Source organism: Aethalodelphis obliquidens, unplaced genomic scaffold (assembly GCF_003676395.1).
Source record: "Aethalodelphis obliquidens isolate GAN/ISIS:26980383/991018 unplaced genomic scaffold, ASM367639v1 scaffold7, whole genome shotgun sequence".
NCBI classification, from domain to species: Eukaryota; Metazoa; Chordata; class Mammalia; order Artiodactyla; family Delphinidae; genus Aethalodelphis; species Aethalodelphis obliquidens.
This window is the reverse complement of record NW_020837951.1, coordinates 36,737,933-36,759,536: the sequence shown is the minus strand read 5'-3', so window position 1 is coordinate 36,759,536 and position 21,604 is coordinate 36,737,933. Positions and strand designations below refer to the sequence as shown.

At 45.2% G+C, this 21,604-nt stretch overlaps 2 protein-coding genes and 1 long non-coding RNA gene across 5 annotated transcripts in view; 2 read left to right on the top strand and 1 right to left on the bottom strand.

The window, feature by feature from the left end:
* LOC113619986 (phospholipid-transporting ATPase FetA-like) overlaps nt 1-13,118 on the top strand; it is a 73,950-nt gene extending 60,832 nt beyond the window's left edge. For both annotated transcript variants that reach the window (XM_027105585.1, XM_027105586.1), the window contains 11 exons: nt 1,031-1,195; nt 3,334-3,445; nt 4,728-4,833; nt 5,185-5,332; nt 5,871-6,054; nt 7,524-7,747; nt 9,053-9,136; nt 10,469-10,714; nt 10,886-11,024; nt 11,887-12,017; nt 12,114-13,118. In XM_027105585.1, the coding sequence (XP_026961386.1) occupies nt 1,031-1,195; nt 3,334-3,445; nt 4,728-4,833; nt 5,185-5,332; nt 5,871-6,054; nt 7,524-7,747; nt 9,053-9,136; nt 10,469-10,714; nt 10,886-11,024; nt 11,887-12,017; nt 12,114-12,305 (1,731 nt within the window). In that variant the 3' untranslated portion in view covers nt 12,306-13,118. The remainder of the gene's footprint in view (nt 1-1,030; nt 1,196-3,333; nt 3,446-4,727; nt 4,834-5,184; nt 5,333-5,870; nt 6,055-7,523; nt 7,748-9,052; nt 9,137-10,468; nt 10,715-10,885; nt 11,025-11,886; nt 12,018-12,113) is intronic.
* On the bottom strand, nt 161-9,119 carry LOC113619988 (uncharacterized). Its single transcript, XR_003432603.1, has 3 exons — nt 8,863-9,119; nt 1,073-1,167; nt 161-207 (listed from the first exon to the last, which is right to left on the bottom strand). It is a non-coding gene; the product is annotated as an uncharacterized LOC113619988 (long non-coding RNA).
* A 6,823-nt stretch (nt 13,119-19,941) lies between the features above and the next one.
* The window catches only part of RUSC2 (RUN and SH3 domain containing 2), a 59,811-nt gene continuing 58,148 nt past the window's right edge, over nt 19,942-21,604 (top strand). The window contains exon 1 of one of the 2 annotated variants that reach the window (XM_027105579.1): nt 19,942-20,488. The gene's annotated coding sequence lies outside the window, so the exon portion shown is untranslated. The remainder of the gene's footprint in view (nt 20,489-21,604) is intronic. The other variant, XM_027105584.1, reaches the window with a different exon arrangement.

Below are 21,604 nucleotides of genomic sequence, written 5' to 3'. Positions count from 1 at the left end.
GAACTAAGAACAAAATATCAAGATGATAAATTCTGTTTCTATTTGCTCTTATAATGCCAAAGTGAATAATTTTGAGGCTCACTATTAAGTTATTATGGGGACTTCCCTGGCAGTCCAGTGGTTAAGACTTCACCTTCACTGCAGAAGGCACGTGTTTGATCCCTGGCCGGGGAGCTAAGATCCCACGTGCCACGCACAGTGCAGCATCTAAAAAAAAAAAAAAAAAACAACAGTGATTATGTAGAATTGTTATTCATGTGCAATTCTCAACACACAAAATCTGCTTCTAACCCTCCTTCAGTTAAATATGAATTGTGCCCTAAACTACCCACACTCTCACCTAGCTTTCCTTATAACCAAGAGTATACTTCCGTAAGATAGTTAGCTATGCGTGGTTAGGATATATTGGTGGCCAAAGGGCAAAAGATGCTGACTCACCCAGAGAGCATTTCAGCAGTGGCCTCATTAACACTACTGGCAATGACTAATTAACTGAGCCACCCAGCTGTAGACAAATACACAAATTTGCTATTTGAGATGCCCATTGAATACCTGATGAACGAAGGCAGGGAGAGATGAAAATAAATAAATGTAAGCCTGTAAAAAAACAGTAACACCCTTGATTATTTATTATAAGAATTCCTTTGTACTTTATTACTCTCTTCTTTCTCATCTTATAGACATCATTATCTTCTCTTTAGAGGGTGAATTATTATCCCAATTTTACAAGAAATAAATCTAGAAGGCGTCATTCTTTACGAGGGTCGCACAGCAAATTACCTAACCACAGGTGGAAGTTAGAATCTGCTGTCTCTCAGAAGTACTCTCAGCCTTTATCCCCAGCTATGCTGGCACGATCCTTAGGACGTTTGACTGAGAAAACTGAACAGGTGCTTTCTGGTTAGGCTAGGTACTAGCCCTGTGATATTAACCAATAAACCCTATCTTGCAGGCAGATGGAGCCTGTGGGGTTACTCTGTCATTCCTTAACTCAGCCCTAACCCAGCCCAAGTGCACACATGTCTTCCAGGATTTTGCCAGTGATGGCCTTCGCACCCTCATGGTGGCCTACCGAGAACTGGACAATGCATTCTTCCAGGACTGGAGCAGGAAGCACAGTGAAGCCTATCTGTCTTTGGAGAATCGGGAAGATAAAATATCAATGGTCTGTGAAGAGATCGAAAAAGACCTGACGGTTAGTGTGAGGAAGCCAGGGACAGATTGGAGGCAGGATTGGGGGCGGGGGACCAGTCAGGAGACTGAGCAAGGGCTCTGAGAATGGCTTCCAGCAAATCATAGGTTCAGGCTCTCTCTGGATACTAGATACTGGAATCCAAGCTGATTCAGGATATCTTGGATCTTTGAAATCCATAAAGAAGGTAAGAATGTACTTGTTGTAAATTTCATCTTTCTGGTAGTGTTTCTTATCCCAAAGCTGTCCACAGAAGCTAAGAAATCTGGAAGAAATCAGGGTCTGAATAATGTACAAATTAGATGATCCAGAACTAATTGATGGAATAATCAAGACAATAATGTTCACTCATTCATTCAACATATTTGTTAAGTGCCTCCTATGTGCCAGGTACTGTTTTAAGCCCTGAGCATGTAGTAGTAGGCAAAACAGACAAAAAAGTAATATATATACAGTATGTTAGGTGATGACAGTTCTATGGAAGAAAATAAAGCCAGGAAGAAAGGTAGGGAGTATCAGCATATGTGTGTGTATTGTAGAGGGTAGAGTATAATTGCTATTTTAAATAGGGTGCTTAGTCTTCACTATGAAGGAGACATCTGAGCAGAGACCTGAAGAAGGTAGCAAACCAAGCAGATCTCTGGGGAATCAGTTTTCCAGAAAGAAGGAACAGCAAGAACAAGGACTCTGAAATAGGAGCAGACCTAATTTGTTAGTAGAACAGTAAGGCAGCTCATGTGGCTGGTACAGTGTAAGTGAGGAGGAGACAATAAAAGGACATGAAACAGAGAAGCAGTAAGGGGTCTTGACAGGCCCGTATAAAGACTTATAGTAAGCCATGGAAAACAGTTGAAGAGTTCAACCAGAGAAGTGAGGTGATAGCTTTTAAAATGATCAGTCTGGCTGCCACGTTGAGATTATACTGTAGGGGAGCAAAGCAGACCCAGGGAGACCATTTAGAAAGTAGTTGCTTTTCCGGTTTGCAAGGCAGAAATAGAGACACAGACGTAGAGAACAAACATATGGACACCAAGTGGGGGAAGGGGGGGTGGAATGAACTGGGAGATTGGGATTGACCTACTTACACTAATATGAATAAAATTGATAACTAATGAGAATCTGCTGTATAGCACAGGGAACTCCACTTCGCTGTACAGTAGAAACTAGCACAACATTGTAAAACAACTATACCCCAATAAAAAAAGAAAGAAAGAAAGTAGTTGTAATAGTACAGGTGAGAAATGATAATGGCTTGGACCAGATAGAAGTAGTGGAAGTGGTGAGAAATGGTCAAATTCTGTACACTTTTAAAAGTAGCACAAACAGAATTTGCTGATGGTTTAGATTATAGAATATGATAAAAGAAGTTACAGATGACCCCAAGATTTTTGACCAGATTGATACAGGCTCTGCTATAAAAAGAGAAATTGCTGATACCAAATGGGAAAATTCAGAGATCCCAAAGGTCACAAATCTCCTTCCATAGTCAGTTCTGTGGTTAGTATTTCTAGTCTGTCCTTTTAGAGGCCTAGCAGAAATCAGTCAGTAGTTTGTGCGACTGTCAGTTCCTCAGACCCAGTGCCGGTGCCCATCCCTGTGTTCAGTCGGTACTATTAGGGTATCACTGAGAGACGGCATGGTGTTGGACCAACATACTTTCAATGTAGTGTGGGAAAGGCCTTGAAAACCTTAGAGGACCTCAGTAGGTACAAACAAATGAAGTTCACCCAAGCCCTTTTAGAGCTGAAAGAAAAACTGGAGTTGGATTTGGGGATCCCTTGTCTGGGACCCACTGCTTTTGGAGACCAAAGCCAGGAAACGTGCTATGAAGCAAGGGAGAAGTGAGAGTGTGTTGAGAAACAGAGGATTTAGAAGTGGCACAAAGCTTCATGTACGACTTGGGCAAGTCTTTTCCCCCTTTGGTTCCTTATATTCTATGTTTCTAAATGTGATTTCAGTGTGTGGTTGTAAAGCTGTCTGTTGAGGGGCAGAGTGTAGTGAGTTTTATACCATTGGGGTCCTCGCGCCAGGACACAGCCAGCTTACTAGAGAGGATGCTGAGGTGCCAGTCGAGTTGTTGGGTACCACTAAATGCAGTGAGCCTCTTCCTTTGCCTCACTCACTGATATTTCTGTTCAAAGCTGTTAGGGGCCACAGCCATAGACGACAAGCTGCAGGATGGAGTACCCGAGACGATTATCACCCTGAACAAAGCCAAAATTAAAATCTGGGTTTTAACTGGAGATAAGCAAGGTAAAGGGGAGCTCCTTGCCTGACCAATTCTCTTCCCTGTCCACCTTAGCCATTTCTTCTTTTTCTTTTTCATTTCCTTTTTTTCTTAGCCATTTATTTGACAAATACCTTATAACCCAGGTCAAGTCATTAGAGGACACCTTCACTCCCAGTCTTGCATATAATTTGCTAAGCATATATAGTACTTTATGCCAGATACTGTATTAGGCATGGAGAACACAGAGATGACTCAGTCAGACATGGCCTCTGTCATCCAGGAACTCACAAGCTAAAAACTTTTAGGGTTGTCTTTGACTACACCCTCTCTGTTGTCCCAAAGATTTACTCTCTTACCATGTTCCACTAATTCTTCTGAAAATCTTCTTAACTATGCCACCACCCTAGTTTAGCCTTTGTCCCCTGTTGGCTGTACTTCTGCAGAAACTTCTGAACTGATCTGTCTCTTGACCTTATTAATTTCAATATAGCCTACATTAAACCATCAGTTTAACCTTCCTAAAATACTGCTTTTGTGATGTTACTCCTCTACTCAGGTACCTACAGCAACTTCACATGGTAAAGTCGGACTCCACTGTCTGGACTTCAAGACCTTGATAATCTGTTGCTACCTACACATCCTTATCTCCATCGTAATGTGACCATATCTTCATTATGTCCCGAACCAATTCCTATTCTATGCCCTCTGTTTGGATTGTTTCCCCATTTGAAATTCTTTTTCCCCCTAAACAAATCTTACTCATCCTTTAAGGCCTTGCTATAAGAAACTTTCTAAGACAATTGCAATCTCTCCTCTGAATTTTGATACTACTTGTAGCCAAGGTTCAGGACTTAATTAAAAAAAATTGTTTTCCTTAGTATGACTTTATTCCAAATTCAAGATTTCTTGATGCAAAGGAAAGACTACAACCTAAATATATCTCAGTCCCCCATAAAATCTAGCATAGAAACAGGCACAGTGCTGTTCAAGGAAATATACCCAGATTGCCGGAAGTGAATACAGATAGGAATTGCTTTAAGAAATAAGGGAAGGCTTTGTAGAGAAAGCTAAGCCAGAATGATCCTAGTTATTGATAAATAACTTGCAAGTCTGTACCAGGTAGACATTTTCCTCTGGATGTTTGAATATAGTCTCCACTGGCTCACGAAAAACACACTTTGACTGCATCCATGGCAAATATGGACATATGGGCTCTGCAGGCCACTGTTTAGTGCCTTTGTACCTGTACACTGTAAAGACCCTGTTCCAGCCAAAATGCGACCTGTGTTCCCCCTTGCCCTGCAGAGACTGCTGTGAACATTGCCTATGCCTGTAACATATTTGAGGATGAAATGGATGGGATGTTTATCGTGGAAGGCAAGGATGATGAGACTGTTCGGCAAGAACTCAGGTACGATGGGAGAGCTGCCACAGCCTGTCCCTGGAACCAAGATTTCCCACCCATCACTTCACCCAGTATGGCTCCTACAGTACCAGAAGGAACAGAGAAGAAATGGGGGAGGGAAAAACAAAAAAACCTAAAATATTCGAGAGAATTTTGTGAAGAAGCATTAGGGCTCAAGGAGTTGGAGTGTGGAGGTGGAGAAGTGTTGTATGTAGATGGTCTTGGGACCTAAGGCAGTGGCTGGTCTCAGAAAGCAGTTGAGTATGAGGCCCTGGGAGGTGCTCTGCAGAGGACACATTTTCCTTCCTAAGCTCTGGGGCTTCAGGTCAGACACTAACCATTACTCTTGGCTTTCAGGTCAGCAAGGGAAAAGATGAAACCTGAGTCTCTACTGGAATCAGACCCGGTAAACAGTTACCTCACCACAAATCCCCGAATGCCCTTCAAAATACCCGAGGAGATGCCCAATGGCAACTACGGCTTGATCATCAATGGCTACAGTCTGGTGGGCAACACAGACCTACAACTCTGTTCTCTTCTTCCAAGGAACTTTTTTCCTAGGTCCAACCCACTTCAGGGAAATTTCAAGATCCTTTTGCTATTCCATGAGTTACCCTATTCCCCCTTCCTTCAGGTGCCCTTGCCTGTCAGACACCTTTCCCCAGCCTTCTCTAGGCAGGAATAACGAGGAAAGAGAAGCCAAGGGCATAGTCCTTTCTTATCCAAATTCTTCACTACTGATGTGGCCCATCACATAGGGGAAGGGGGGAAGTGAGCAGAACCAGGTCCTCCAAAAAATCACTTGGCCTTATAACCCAGTCAATTGATTTGACCCAGTGAGAGACCCTCACTGGTTTTCCACTGGAGGCTGGGTCAGGATGCCTAGAACTGACTTGCGGGCTTGGCTGCCCTTGGGAGTGGAGCATCTGGGGAGAAGCTCTGCCTGACAGGGGAGTATGGAGGGGAAGGAGAAGGCCTAGGAAGGTTCTGTCCCAAGAGTCTTTTGGGGCAGCCTGGAATGTGGGTGTGTCCTGGTGCTGCAGGCCCACGCTCTAGAAGGGAACCTGGAGTTGGAACTGCTGCGAACGGCGTGCATGTGCAAGGGAGTGATCTGCTGCCGGCTGACACCCCTTCAGAAGGCCCAGGTGGTAGAGCTGGTGAAGAGGTACAAGAAGGTGGTGACACTGGCCATCGGGGATGGGGCCAATGACGTCAGCATGATCAAAGGCACGTGAGGGATGGGGGGGCCGTAGTGCCTAGCCACGGGCTTGCTCTTCCCTTCTTCCATGGGCAAAACTGATCTGGGTGGCACTGTGTTGCTGGCTTACTCTCCTGCATATCATATGTATTGTACATTTATAGTGTTTTGCAGCTTCATTCGTGTTCCTCTACACCTCAGTTCCCACTTGTTTACACATCATTACACCAGCCCACATCCACAGTCATGCACACACATTCAGATTCATGTATGTTAACACTCACACACACTCAGATACCCATGGCTCCAATAAGAACACATGTGCATAGCCACAGAACAACAGGCTGTGCAACTACAACGCCATCTTTCTGAGATGGCATTGAAGCCCACAGAAAGGACCCCTGGGCAGGAGTCGTGGTCTGTTCCTTTTTTGAAGGCTGTAGGGCTGAGCAATGTTAGACAGACTACAGGGCTGCCCAACCAGGGAATTAGCTGTGCGGTCTGATGCAGGGATCTTTTCCTCTCTGAGGCAATATTCCCAAGAGCTTGCCCTGACTCCCCTGGCTGGAGAAGAATAGCAAACTTACTGATGCTTCGGACCAACAGAAGCAAATGGCTGAAACTGGTGCTAATTTCAGCTGAATGTTGTTAGCCTCCAGCAACTTGTGGTTCTGTGAGATATGGATAACATCTAGGGGTCCTCTAGTCCAACCTCTCTCCCCGTACTGGAAACACTAGCAGATATTCCAGCCTCGGCTTCAATACTAGGAAGTGTTCTTGCTCTTTTCCCCACTTTCTAGAACTTCATTGGCTTTTAGAGCCTTAGAGGTTTCAATTATTCTGTTAAGCAATGTAATAGGTATATACCAGAAGATCAAAGAATTTGGCCTATATTACAACAGACTGATTAAAACTTTTAGAAACTTAAGTCTGACCTTCCATCAAGCATAATCCTTGCTTTATCCAGAAAAAGTCACCTTAAGCTTCCTGAAGAACTCGTTTCTTACTAACAAAGTATGTACATCACGTATTCCTCCCAACAGTTGGATTTTGGCTCCTTAGGTAAACTTAGGTAATTAAAAACTATGTTAGGTTGACATTCATCCTGCATCTTTAATTGATTTAAGTGGCTTCGAGAGATAACGAGAAATTTTTACCTCAGCATCTGGGCAGTAGGGAAGAGCCCAGATGGCTATAGTAGGTGCAAAACCATCAAGGACAGTTTTCTAGTACTAGCTGTACGTGGCGTTCTTGAGTGGCAGCATCCGAAACAAAGGGCAGATGAAGGAGTTGTTGTCTGACTTGTGGGGGAGGGGCAATCCACTAAGGAGAAAAGACTCCATAAGTAAGTGCCACCTTGAGCTGGGCCCACCAGTGTTTTTCAAAGGTAAAATAAGGGGCTTATGCAACATGATCTCAGCCTTCCTTTTACACTTCCCAGGCCGGGAGCCCAGAAGACAAGCTCTGTGGCTGAGACGTTTCTGGGGTTTCTTTGCAGCTGCCCACATTGGAGTCGGCATCAATGGCCAGGAGGGAATGCAGGCCATGCTCAACAGCGACTACACCTTCTCCCAGTTCCGCTATCTTCAGCGTCTACTCTTGGTCCACGGCCGCTGGTCCTATAATCGCATGTGCAAGTTTCTCAGCTACTTCTTTTACAAAAACTTTGCCTTCACTCTGGTGCACTTCTGGTATGCCTTCTACAGCGGGTTCTCTGCACAGGTAGGAAGTCAAGTGGCATTCCCCACTCTCGTCAACTGGGTCTTTTCTAATCGCCCCCCACTTCAACCAGTTCAGACCCCTTTTCTCCTCTAGAGACGTGTGTATGACGTGCTGTCATCTATCCATTAAACTCCTCACCCATGATGATCCCATCTCCTAACCCTACACTTAACCTTAGATTTCTAAACACTAACTTTTCTGTCCTGGCTCTGACTTGGCCTTGACTCCTACCAACAGAACTCTCCCATGAGATATTTTCATCTTTTCCATGACACAGAGACCTAGAATTTCCCAACATATGTAATGGGGGTGGGGGTGAGATTCCTAGGTCTGGGAGGGTTTTTAGCGTCCAGAGTAATCTTTATGGAACAGGCTAAGTCTCAAGGGGCCTTTGGGTCTTGCCAGACAGACTGGTTCTGGCATTTACCTGTAGCCATACTTGGAAACACAGCTTCCCTTTACTTCTCCTTCCTCACCCAGACATACCACACTGCCAAACACACCCTATCTTTCCTCTAATGAATATGAAGCCTCCCCCACAGAAGTGGGGAGAGGTGACACTTGGATGTTGATGTTCTATGAGAAGTCCCTTTTCCTATGAGAAGTTTTTCAGGAGTCTCTCAAGGATTCCCAAAGAGAAACAACCTCAGGAATGATTATCTTGGGAGATCCCTACTACCTTTGTTACCTTGGGCTCCAGGGGAAACAGACCAGTCAGCAGACAATAGTAGGCTTGTCTACCCCTAGTGTCTAACAAAGCCAGTCTGGTTTGTGGGAGGTATATGTGTATTTATGTGTTACTGCTGACCTCTTGTGGTTAGTGAAGAAAGGAGCCCTCTCTAGGCCCAGAATGAAGCACCCAGCTGGGGAAGGGTCATCGGGTCTGTTCTGCTTGCCAGTGTTAGAAAATGTCCAGGGTTATAGAAACTACTGAATGCCATAAGCAGATAAAGAACCCAGAGGCTTACATGCCTGGGAGTGCAGGGCTACACCTAGCATTCCCTAGCAGCCACTCTGGGTCCTTTCTGTGTAGGGAGGAGCAGTACAGGTCATGGTGGGGTTGGTCTAAATCAGCCTTGTCAGGTTGGCCACAAACAAGTTTGATGTGGACTTACCCCAGCCTGGGACCCAGGGACCAAACAGAGTCTGGGGTCAGCCTTCTCAGTCAGATTTCGGAAATCCAAATCCTGCTCTAGGTTGGTATGGTGATGGGTAGGTGGAGGGCAGAAGGGCTTCTCTTGGACCTGGGAGGTGGAGCTGAGACTTTGGAGAAGAGTCTAAGAAATCTCCTTGGTATTCTTCCAGACAGTTTATGATACCTGGTTTATCACTTTCTACAACCTGGTCTACACCTCCCTCCCTGTCCTGGGCTTGAGTCTGTTTGACCAGGTAAGACCAGCAGCAAGCCTGTTAGGGCTGAAGACCCTGGGCCCTTGAAGAGTATTCCCAGGAGTGAGGAGGACAGCAATAGCCAAGCTCTACAAAGTCAAATGTAAATGGAATAATTTATAGAGCAAGGGAGGGAGCTGATCACCTACAGAGGTATCATTGGATAAAGTAAAGAATCCTCTGCCACAGAGAATAAACATCAGTTGTAGAAATCCAAGTTTTCCTGTGTGAATTTTATCTTTGTAGAGAGAAACACAGAAATTGTGCTGCACAGTAAATCGAGTGTGTAAAAAAGTGAAAGGAAATAGAGTTATTGGTGCAGGACTAGGTAAAGCAAGGGGCTTCAAGAAAGGAGCGACCCATAGAGAGATAATGAGATAAGCCAATTCAGGGAGGCCTAGGTGGGAATCCTGAAGGCCAAACATGGGAGTATGGGTATATGATGCCTTGAATCATAGGGAGTCAGCCTAGGGGATACCATTTAGCCCTCTCAGAAATTCCCTGGGCATTGAGGGTCCTGGTGCCCTACCTCTCCCTCCTCTTCTACCCAATCTCCAGTCCTGGGCACATGGAATAGAAAAGGGGCCTCCAAAGAGGAATAAGGTAGCTGAAAGAAGACATCATGGGATCATGGTTCCTGGTCTCCATCGGGGTAGGAAGGGAAATTCTCCGTAAAGTAGCTGACAGCCTCAGAGCAACAAGGGGGGTGAATTATGTCGTTCAACAGTCCTATCCAGCTTCAATGGTCTAACTCTAGGGATCCACAACATCTCAAAACAAGCCTCCAGCTTTGTTATCCAAAATTTCGGATTTAGCAGATAAAGATGATCCAATGTCATCCACGCAGAGAATTCCCTCACCTGAATTCCCAGTAGCTATGGGAATGGGAGCAGCATCACAGAACACAGATACCTCTAAGGGACTAACTTGTCTCCATTGGCTTCCCACTTTCTTCCAACTGGCTTTTGACACAAAGGATACTCAACTAAAGGAACACTTAAAACTGGGGACTCATGTCCCAACTGCCTTCCCCATCCCAAGCTCCAGTCCTCCCTTCAGCTATTCCCAATCCTAATTGCCCCCTTTCTTAACTCCACATCTTGCCCTTCTAGCTTTCTTCCACCACGTATATCCTTGCCTGGAGAGTAGGACTTTAGGAAGGGTCTGTGGTCACTGCTCTGTTCTCTGGTTCCACTTCTCAAGTAATCCATGAGGAAACTCCTAGGCAGCCTAACAGCAGACTCAGTAAGGGGAGAAGCCTCTAGTCTGTTAGAAATGGGATCTTCTATGGAGAGACCCTGAGCCTTCCTTCTTACCCTCTGGTGCTTCCAGGATGTGAATGAAACATGGAGCCTACGTTTCCCAGAGCTGTATGAGCCAGGCCAGCACAACCTCTATTTCAACAAGAAGGAATTTGTGAAGTGTTTGATGCATGGGATCTACAGTTCCTTAGTGTTGTTCTTTATCCCTATGGGGACCGTTTACAATTCAGTGCGCAGTGATGGGAAGGAAATCTCCGATTACCAGTCCTTCTCCATGATAGTGCAGACCTCCTTGCTCTGCGTGGTCACAGTGCAGGTGTGGCCAGTGGTGGGGTAAGGGGATTGGGTGGGGAGCCTGTCCGGAAGAGAGGAAGGGAAGGAGGGAAGGAAGGTGGGAAGGGAGCATCCTCCTTTACAAAATTGGAGAAGGGAGGTGGCTGACAGGTCCCAGGTTGTAGACTAATGAACATAAGAGGGTGCTTTTCAGATTGCCCTGGAGACAACCTACTGGACAATGATAAGCCACATCTTCACCTGGGGTAGCCTGGGCTTCTACTTTTGCATCTTATTCTTCCTGTACAGTGATGGCTTGTGCCTAATGTTCCCCAACATCTTCCAGTTCCTAGGTAAGATTCTGCCCAGTCTGTGGCAAGGGGCTGGGGCTGGGGGTGGTAGTGTGAACCAAGTACATTTGTTTAATAAATGTTTACTGAGCAGCTATTACTATGTGTTAGGCTCTGTCATATATATATATATCATATATATATATATATATCATATATATATATATATATATATCTCATATATATATATGATTATGACATGGTCTCAGCCCTAAAAGGACTCAAAATCTAGCTAGGTGAAATATTTTACCTCATTAGAGTCTCTAAGACATTTTTAAGCTTCTTACCTAATTTGGTCTCTACAAGCATCCTGTGAGACAGACAGGGCAAGGATTATTACACCATTTTAGAGACGGGAGGTTTTTAAAAAATGACTCAAATCTAGGTCTCCTGGTTCCCAGTCCAATGTCCTTTCTACTGTGGCATACTGCCTTCTTATCTCCCACATTAATTTCCCTCTCTCTCATCTCCACTGTGATGAGGACAAAATACAGACAGAGTAGACGTGTAGATGTAGCTGGCTTCTACCTCCTGTCAAGCCACTCATTTTTCCCTTCCAAAACCCTCTATCGCATTTTTGTGTCCAGGCCAATGCTCTAGGATTCCTATAACCTACCCCCACCTCTCCTGCCCTGCCCGGCCTTTAGAGGGAGACAAAGGCATGTGAATTCACAGTGACTTTGGCTGCACCAAGGACCTAACCTCAGTGCAATCCTTTCACATTTATATTATTTCTCAGGAGACTAACTGTCTCCAAATCAATAACTTCTTTCTTTGGACCGAAGAGACAGACCTAAGTTCTGGCTGACAGCCCCCTTCCTCTAGGCTCTGGTTCTGCCTTTCCCTTCTGGCTCATTGTTTACAGGTGTGGCCAGGAACACTCTGAACCTGCCGCAAATGTGGCTGGGTATTGTCCTCAGTGTGGTCCTCTGTATGTTGCCTGTGATTGGGTACCAATTTCTCAAACCACTATTTTGGCCCGTCAGTGTGGACAAGGTGAGTGGAACAGGGAATCTACCCAGATATAATTCATGACCCTCTTTGCCTTTGCTTCTGTGGATAAAAACCCTGTCCCCCATGCTTTGGCTTTAGATTATTGACAGAATTCATCATTGCATGAGACATCCACTGCCACACCCAAGCCGGACCAAATGGAAACATGCAAGCTCTCAACGTTCTGCCTATGCGTTCTCCCACAAACAGGGCTTTGGGGCCCTCATCACTTCCGGCAAGACAATGAGGGCCAAAATGTCCAAGAAAAACAGCTTTCCTTTTAAAAAGTAGAGGCCTTTACAGAAGCCCTAAAGGAGTCAGTCATTGCTCTTCCTCCCTTGTATTCACACAACTTAATAGGGAGAGATTAGAGTCCCTGGAAACCAGCATAAACCTGTTCTTCCACTCTCACTCCAGGGGCTCAGCCTCTTCATTCCCTAGAAGGCTATGCCCAGGTAAGGCAAGGAAAGGTAAAGGGCCCCCAGACATCTGTCAGAGTTACAGCATTTCAAGAAAAAGCAATGTCAGGCCTCCCTCTACCAACCCTTCCAAGTTTTAATCCATACAAGCAAATGTGGAAATAATGTGTGAAGAGGGGGAATGTGGGGAAGGGAAAAGAAAATAGGACCTAAGAATCTTAGTTTGGGCCCTATTTCCCATACCCAGAGCAACCATAAATTTTGCCAGGGCTCCCCACAAACATATTCACCCAGGTACCCTTCTCAGGTTTATCTGAGGGATTCAGGGCCTGGGTAGCAAAAGGAAGAGGCAGCTATGAAAAGTTGGTCATAAGAAGTTAAAGGAGAGTTTCTGGACCAAAGAAAGAATGGAGGTGGTTCCTGCCTTGATAGGACAGCTCAAGATTTTGCCACCTTCTCTTCTCTTTGACCCCTTTGACCCAAGAACTGATACCTTTTCAGGCCTCAGAACTGGGAGGGGGAGACTGCAGGGGATTTAAAAAAATCTTTTCTTGAGGGACATAAGCCATGATTGGTGAACATTTGTCTTCATTCCATAAAATTATTTTGAGAAGAAATTGTATGTACTTGGGAAATTGCTTCTAACAAGTTTATAGATAAGTAATAAATTGCTGATTTTCGAGTAGAGAGATTTTGTATTGTCTGTTAGGGCCCCAGTGATAATAACTTAGGCCAAGCAATATCATTGGTCTATAGACCCCTTTTGAATGAGACCAATATTTCCCTCCCCCCACCAACTATGTTTTCACTTCCATTCCAGTTTTTCCCCCTGCTCCTAAACTCTATCTTGGCCTCAGTATGACCACATCTTTTAACCATATAGCTCTATCCTCTTTGCACACCTTAAATATTAGTTCCCAAAGCTCAGCCCTAGGTTCTCTGCTCATTTTCTTTGTACACTTTTCCTGAGTGACAACTTCTAATCTCATGACTTTATTTACCAATAGAAAGAAGATTCTCAACTCTCTCTCTATCCTAGATCTCTCTTCTGAGATCCAGATCCATTTATTAAACTGACTCTAAGACCCTTCACTTAGTTGAATCTCAGGAAACTCACCAACCCGTATTAAACATTTTCCCCCAAAATTTCACCCCAGGATGTCACTACCATCATCCCATTCACCCAAAGCAGAATGATGGGAATCATACAATACTCTTCCTATATAGTCTAATGTCTAATATGTCATCAAGTAATATAAATTCAGCATCTTCATCATGTCCTGTTTTCAGTTCCCTCCATTATTACTACCATTGTCCTCGTTTAGACTTTGATCATCTCTGACCTGGACTACTGCATAAAATCTCCCCTCTCATCTTCCTGGCTTTCCCCTATCTAAAGTATCACCAGTACCATTTCCAGAGTTATCTTTCTGAACTGCAAACTTGATCATGTCAAGCCCCAGCTCAGCACCCTTTAAGAATTTTGCACGCCTTCAGGATCAAGGTAAAATATGAACACATTATTATTAGGCCCTCTCTAGTCTTGTCTTCTACTTCTCCCCCATCTGCATTCACTCCAGTCATGCTATTTCTGGTCTTCATGTGGTCAAGCATGCTGTTCTCATATCCTAAAATGCTTTCCCTCACCCCCTTCTTCATCAAGCAAATTCCTAGTCACCCTTCAAAACTCGGAATATTTGGAACTAAGTAGAGGTGATGGTTGAACAACATTGTGAATGTACTAAGTGCCCGTGAACCGTATACTTAAAAAGGGTTATGAGAATGTTTTATGTTATGAGAATTTTACCTCAATTTTTTAAAAACTCAGATTAGGCATTGTCTCCTGCAAGAGCTTACCCTAATTCCTCAGTGTGACTTTTATATATCTGTCCTATTTATTCAATTGCTCCCCTGTGTATACCTCTGTCGGTGACACTTATCACAGGGCATTGTAATCATTGATTTACTTATCTATTCATAACATATAATGGGCCTTTAATAAATGTCTACTGAATAAGTGAACAAATAAAATGAAAGAATATTTAAATCTGCTTCTTTGACTATTTTTCTTGTTTCCCTGAATAGCACTACCACGCAGTAGCTCAAACCAAAAAACTGGAAGTCTTTCTGGACAGCTCCCTTCCATTCCTCTAATCCAATCCATTCTGTTACCAAGTTCCATATACTCTGTCTTAGAAATGTCTTCAAGTCTTTCTCTTCCTATTTGTTCCCAATCCCATTGATTTCATTTTTCTTGCCTAGATTATGCCAACATCCTCCTCTCAGGTCTCCCTGCCTTTGATTGTGCTTCTTTCCAATCCATGATCCACACCACAGAGAGTGATTTTTCAAAAATACAAATCAGATCATGTCATTTGCCAGTTTAAAGTCCTTTAGTGAATCATCATAGCTTTCCTGCCTTGGTGCTGCCTACCTCCCCAGCTTCATCGCCACTTTCTGCTGCACACACTAAATTATTTGCAATTCCCCAAAGGTTCCATTATCTTCAGAAACCACTGTGCCTTGGCCCTTTCTGTTCTCTCCTCTTAGAATATATTCTTTCCTTTATCTAGCTAATGTGTATCTGATCTTCAATCTCAGCGGCTTTGGTCACTTCCTCTGGGAGCCTTCACTGACACCCAATTTCCTGTCAGGTTTAGATACCTGCCAAACACTAAAACTAGTTTATGACAGTATTAGTCAAGTAAGAACCTTCTTCTCCCTCCACCCTGCTCAAACCCTGGAGAAAGAAGATTAGCAAACTGGGGCATGGGAAAGAGATAGTGGGAAATGATAGACATCTACTAAGCCCCACTGAACATGGCCACCTGCAATAGGGCCAAGCTGAGAGATGGGAAACGCTTTAATTTTAAAGTAAGAAGTTTAAAAAATAATTTCATTAGTGTGGACATCTTAATTATTCAAGTGACACTTAAAGTAACAAGTACTGATTGCTACCTAAAATTGACCAGAAAATTCATGAAGTAAAAGTCTCATAAATAGGTTAAAAGAGTAGAAAACAAAATAAAATGGTTTTATAGTTAAACTGACCCCACAAATTCCATTCTTTCAAGGTTCCAATTACACACACACACACACACACACACACACTCCCTTTCATCACATTCACCCATATACAACAAATATTTATTGAGCATCTACCATGTCTGGGCACTGTTCTAGATGCTGCCAATACAGTGAAAGACAACAGAAAAGGTTTCTGCTACCATGAAGCTTATGTTCTAGTAGAAGAGCCAATGTCAAAGTAAACAAGATCATTCAGATAATAAGTGCTATGAAGATACTGCAACAGCTGCTTTAACAGTGAGAGGCTGTGAGGGGGGAGGGGTAGCTAATTTTATATTTGGTAGTCAGAAAAGGACTTTCTGAGGAAATAACATGTGACATGAAACTTAAGTGACTAGAAGGATCTAGCTTTGCAAAAATCTAATGGAAAGACATTCCAGGCAGAGTAAGTAGTGTAAAGTCCTGAAGACAGGAGCAAGCTTTGTATATAAGAAACAGAAGCCTAATGTGGACAAAACATGGTGAGCAAAGGGGAGTGTGGTTAGATAGGTCTGATGAGAAGCAGTGGAGGGCTTTAAGGCCAGTTTGAAAAGATTGGTCAGGCTATTCTACGGGCAATAGAAGTGCAAAAGTGACATCAGGGAGACTATTTAGGAGGCAGTTACAGTTGTCTAGGCATGGAATGGTGGTGGCTTAGACTAGGGTGGAAGCAGTGTAAAAATAAGTGGATGAATAGAGGATATATTTTGAAGATAAAACCAAAGGACTTTGTGGGTGGGCTACAGAAGATGCAGGTACTGGTTTATCAAATGAGCCCATTGACTTACTCAATGGTGCTAAATCCATAGATTACTGACTCTTCCCACACAGCTCCTGATGATGGGGTGGGTCTAGGTCGTCCCATATTTGTGCCAGTTGACTCCACTACTCCCAGCCACAACTGGTGAAGAGTGGATATATAATCCCAATATACCTGCTCTCTCTGGGAATTAGAATTCCAAGAAACTAAGTCAGTGATGAGAATAGTTACTAAAAGGTCATAGTTTCAGGAAGAGAGGCCTCCGTTTTAAAGTGGCCATGACTTACTATAAGTATGAAGATAAGTACGCCAATGTGTCTAGTCTATAGAGAGAAGAATAAAGCAGATGTCCAAAGGGAAACAGACAAGACACTGTTTCATTCCAGGAGAGCACCCCGTGAGGGGTTTTCTGAAGTTGAGTTGGTGATGAGATCTTTTCACTTGAGCTAGATGAGATAGCTGCCAGTAGCAAAAACAGAGAGGTGATTCCAACTTACATACGCTTATACTTGTTCCTCATCTACAGCTTCTCAGGAACAGGGAGAGGTCACGGGACCATTTGGCTCATCCTTAACATCTTTTTCTATAAGAAACTGTGGGGGAAATAACCATATTTACCACTGCCAGAAACAGAGAAACAAGGGAGCACTGTCCTAGCCCCAACATTTCCCTGTAATTCTAGCTCCAAATCTTCTAAGATATGTACAAAGAGTTTTGGAGAAAACTCAGCGTTTGGAGGATCCTGAGAGTCATGCTAGACTATTCACTCTACTTTACCCCCACCCGCCAATGACACATTAATCATTATGTCCTATAGATCAGGGGTCCCCAACCCCCGGCCTGCAGACCGGTACCGGTCTGCGGCCTGTTAGGAACCAGGCCACACAGCAGGAGGTGAGTGGTGGGCAAGCGAGCAAAGCTTCATCTGCCGCTCCCCATCGCTCATATTACCGCCTGAACCATCTTCACCCCCATCCGTGGAAAAACTGTCTTCTATGAAACTGGTTCCTGTTGCCAAAAAGGTTGGGGACCACTGCTATAGAGTCTATACCCTTAATCTCTCTTAGATCTATCTCCTCTTATCTAACCCCTCAGCCACTGTCCTAATTCAGACCCTCCCATTTCTCATCATAATTACCACAGTCTCCTAACTGGTCTCTTTACTTTCCTCTAATTCAATACCTACATTCCAACTAGAGTGAGATTTCTTAAGTTCAAATCTGTTCAAATACTGATAATAATGCAAAATATTTTTGCCCATAACAATGCAAATAATTCCTATTCCCAGTGATGCAAATTAATTTTGTCTGGTAGAGAATTTACATTTCTAAAAGTCAAATACTCATGTGAACCAGTCTTAGTGTCTTACTGGTTCTCTCATTAATTAGTGAGTTTAATATAGATTTATTTTATATTTGTATAAGATTCATGATTTTACCTTTTTTTTTTTTTGGTACGCGGGCCTCTCTCTGCTGTGGCCCCTCCCGTTGCGGAGCACAGGCTCCGGACGCGCAGGCTCAGCGGCCATGGCTCACGGGCCCAGCCGCTCCGCGGCATGTGGGATCTTCCCAGACCCGGGCACGATCCCATGTCCCCTGCATCGGCAGGCGGACTCTCAACCACTGCGCCACCAGGGAAGCCCCATGATTTTACCTTTTTGAAAAATTATCCCTTAACACAAATAACGGGAAGTAACCCCCACTTGCTGAAGCCAAAAATGAGACTATATGAATGGATAGAAGGATATGCCATCAACCTAGGGCAACAATCAAGCTCGCCTCAGTAAGAAGCAGAACCAGCTGCTGGGGAGTAGTCTCTTTGTGTCTAGACTTGACTCCTGTCTAGGCAACAGATTGATACTTCTCAGCAAACTGGTTTTCTCTGCTACTCAGGCCATTTGACAAGTAAAAGATGGTCACTCGGCACTCTCAAATTTCCATTATAAGTCTAACAATGAGTAAGGGTGTAATTCTCTCTTCCCCAAATCCAAATTTTCAGGGAAGGGATTCCAATTGGCCTAGTTTAGGCTAAGTCCCCACCCTGCACCATTTAACTGCACAAACATCCAGTTTTCCATTGGTCTCCCTGGCTGGTCCTAGCCCTCTCCACTTTGCCCCCAGAATTGTAGTTCGAAAATTCATATTTGATTTACCATTCCTGCCTTCACATAAAGTGTCTCTCCACTGCTTGCTGGATGAGTCCCAACTCCTTAGCATGTCATGGAAGGCTCTTCATTATCACACCCCTGACCATCTCTGCTGTGCTCTCTCCATCACGTCCCACATCTCAATCATATCAGTTGTTTTGCCCCTCTGTTCTTTTGCACATGCTGATTCCTTTACACCCTTTACCTCCCACTCATTTTTCCAAGCTCAGCTCACATGCCTTCTGTGAAGCCTGAGGATGCATTACACAGTATGACATTTATCTGCTTCCTTGACCCAACAAGCCTGGGTCTTGGAAGAGCACAGGGTCTCAGTCTCAACTCTTTCACAGAGGATGGAACCTAGTGAGGTTCTAATAACTATTTGTTGAATGACCACCTGTCCCCACCCCTCTTTGGATAGAAGAAGAAGACAACACAATCCTCAATGTCCCACATACACCCTGCCTAGGAGCAGGAAGTGCATGAGTTCCGTTAAAGTAAAAATTATTCATGACACTTGTTAAAGATGGTAAGGCAGATATTATTTACGGGGGCTGAGGTGGGCAGGGACCATGAAGTAGCTATAGGAACCACTGCAATGGGTGCTGCAGTGGGGGAGAGATTGAGTTCAGCTCAGACCCCAACAAAGACAAGTGGTAATTTATTAGCCAAGGAGCAGGGTAGGGGTCAGTGGGTGGAAAATTACAGCCTTAATCTGCTCTGGCTGCTATAATAAAACACCATAGGGACTTCACTGGTGGTCCAGTGGTTAAGATTCTGTGCTCCAAATGCAGGGGTCACGGGTTCGGTCCCTGGTTGGGGACAAAGATCCTGCATGCCCCACGACGCGGCCAAACAAAACAAGGAAACAAACAAAAAACAACACAGACTGAGTAGCTTATAAACAAATTTCTCACAGTTCTGGAGGCTGTAAGTCTGAGATCAAGGTGCCAGCATGGTTGCTAAGTGCTCTCTTGTCACAGATTTCCTCACCTGGAGGACTGGGCTAGGGAGTTCTGTGAGATCTCTTCTATAAAACTATTAATCCTAATCATGAGAGCTCCTCATGACCTAATCACCTCCCGAAGGCCCCACCTACTAATCTTTGGGGGTTAGGATTTCAACATCTGAATTTTGGAGGGACATGATCATAGCAGTTACTAAGAAGAAACATCAGGGGTAAGGGGGATTCTTGGTAGACCAACTCAACAGAATTCGTGCTGAAGGCAGGCCAAGGTGATAAGACACCAAGGATGGTCAGATACCAAGGGCAGAGAACTTCCAATAAACTGATTTAGTGAGATCCTTGCTCAAACTGGATTCTACAAGGACAAAGAGGAAAGCCCAAAGTCAACCTAAGTCCAGGGCAGACCCAGAAAAGCCTGACTAAATTTTTAGCCAAAGGAGACAGTTTTTGTCCGTTCTAGGTTTTACCGGGCTTTTTAACCCTGGCTACGCATGCGGTGCTTTTAAAAATATCAAGGCTGGGCACCATCCCACCCCTACTCCACCCTACCCGTGCTTCCAGTTCAACTGGTCTCGGCTGAGGTCAGGCTTTAGTTTTGTTTTTCTGTTTTTCCCAAGAGGTTCTACTGCGGTGTCGGGCAGAGAATCGCGGCATTAGGCTAAGGTGGATGCGCAAATGTACCTGCCTTCCACAGGGCAATTAGGCTGCGGGCGAGGGTTCTCCGGGTTCCAGTACACCCCAGCCCGCTTAGCCCGGCACCACCCCCGAAGGGGCGGGGCGCCGCCGCAGAAGGCGGGGCCACGGCTGAAGCCTCGCCGCTCGCTCCCCTCGCGGGAAAGCACTGCGCGTGACTCGCTGCGCTCATAGCCGCAGGAGCGGGGAGGTGGGCGAGCACCCGCTGGCCCACAGCGGACCGAACCACTGGCCGTCCTGAGGGGCGGCATGAAGGCAATTCAGATCCGTCCATCGGCGCCACAGCTGCAGGGGGGACCGGACGTTACCAAGCTGTCTGAGAGAAGGGGGGCGCCTGCTGGTCCAGGCTGCAACACGACCCCTGCAGGGCGCGAGACTACGCCGCCGCCTACGCCGTAGGACTAAACTGAGGCGAGAAACCAGGTAGGACGTCTCTTCGGGATCGGAAGAAGTCCCGGAGACCCACTGCCCTCGCGTTCCAAATGATCCCTTAGGAGAAAAGCCCTCAGTTTGCCCACCTATCCAACCCTTAGCGCCCCTTCCCTTCCGCCCTTCCCCCTCGTCGCCGCAACCTCACCCTCCGGTCTTCCTCGACCCTCTGGACCGACCTCGTCTTCAGTCCTGTCCTGACCCTTCAGCTCTGCCATCCACCGAACCCTCAAACACCCAGGACCAACCATCCTTTTGGGCGTCACCCCAGATCCACCCCAACTGTCTCCTCAAAGTGTCCCTTCGGAGACACCCCCTCAGCTGACTCGCGCCCAGTAGTCATCGTTGTACCCACATCTCCAGTGACGGCTCTGGGGTAGCGCGGCCGCTTAGCACTCAGCCCGGCGACTGCGGCGGGGTCCTCCGCACAACCGGGTCCTTTGCGCCCTCCGCCCCTTTGGCCCCTGCTTCCCAACTTGGTGTCTGCCTGAGCCGGGCTGGGATCGCTCTCACATCCCATTTTACCTTGGGAAAACCTTTGGACTGGCAGTTTGCCAGTCCCCTGCTACCGCTCTTACCTGTTGCAAAGGGCACCGTGTTCCCGTTGCCCAGAGTTGGCTTGGGATTACCAGGCTGGCCCTGAGGACACCATGGGACTGCCCTGGAGGCAAGGACCGTACATTATTAATTTGTATCTCCAGCGCCCAGCACAGTGCTTGGCACATGGTAGCACTCAGTAAATATTTAATGGGTGGGTGAATGAATGAGACCAATGCAGAGGCTGTGAGGCAGAGTGCTTTAGTGGGAAAAACGTCACTAGTTACATGAAGTGGGAAAAAAGGAAGGGCATCTAGGGGATTACTTGTGGTGCTTATGTTGGGAGCATAGAACTGAACATATTCAGTCTCAATTCATGCATCTAATGTCATTTACATAGAAGCTTCTATTTATCAGCTGATTTCCCTTTATGTTCTGTTTACAAAAAAAAAAAAAAAAGTCAGGGCCAAGGCTGCAGAAATTTTTATTGGTCAGTGTGCCTCAGAGGCTGCCCAGATAATCTTGAAAGAGCTTTACCCAGGTGACGCCCCTCCTCTTGCCCTAGCGACTAAC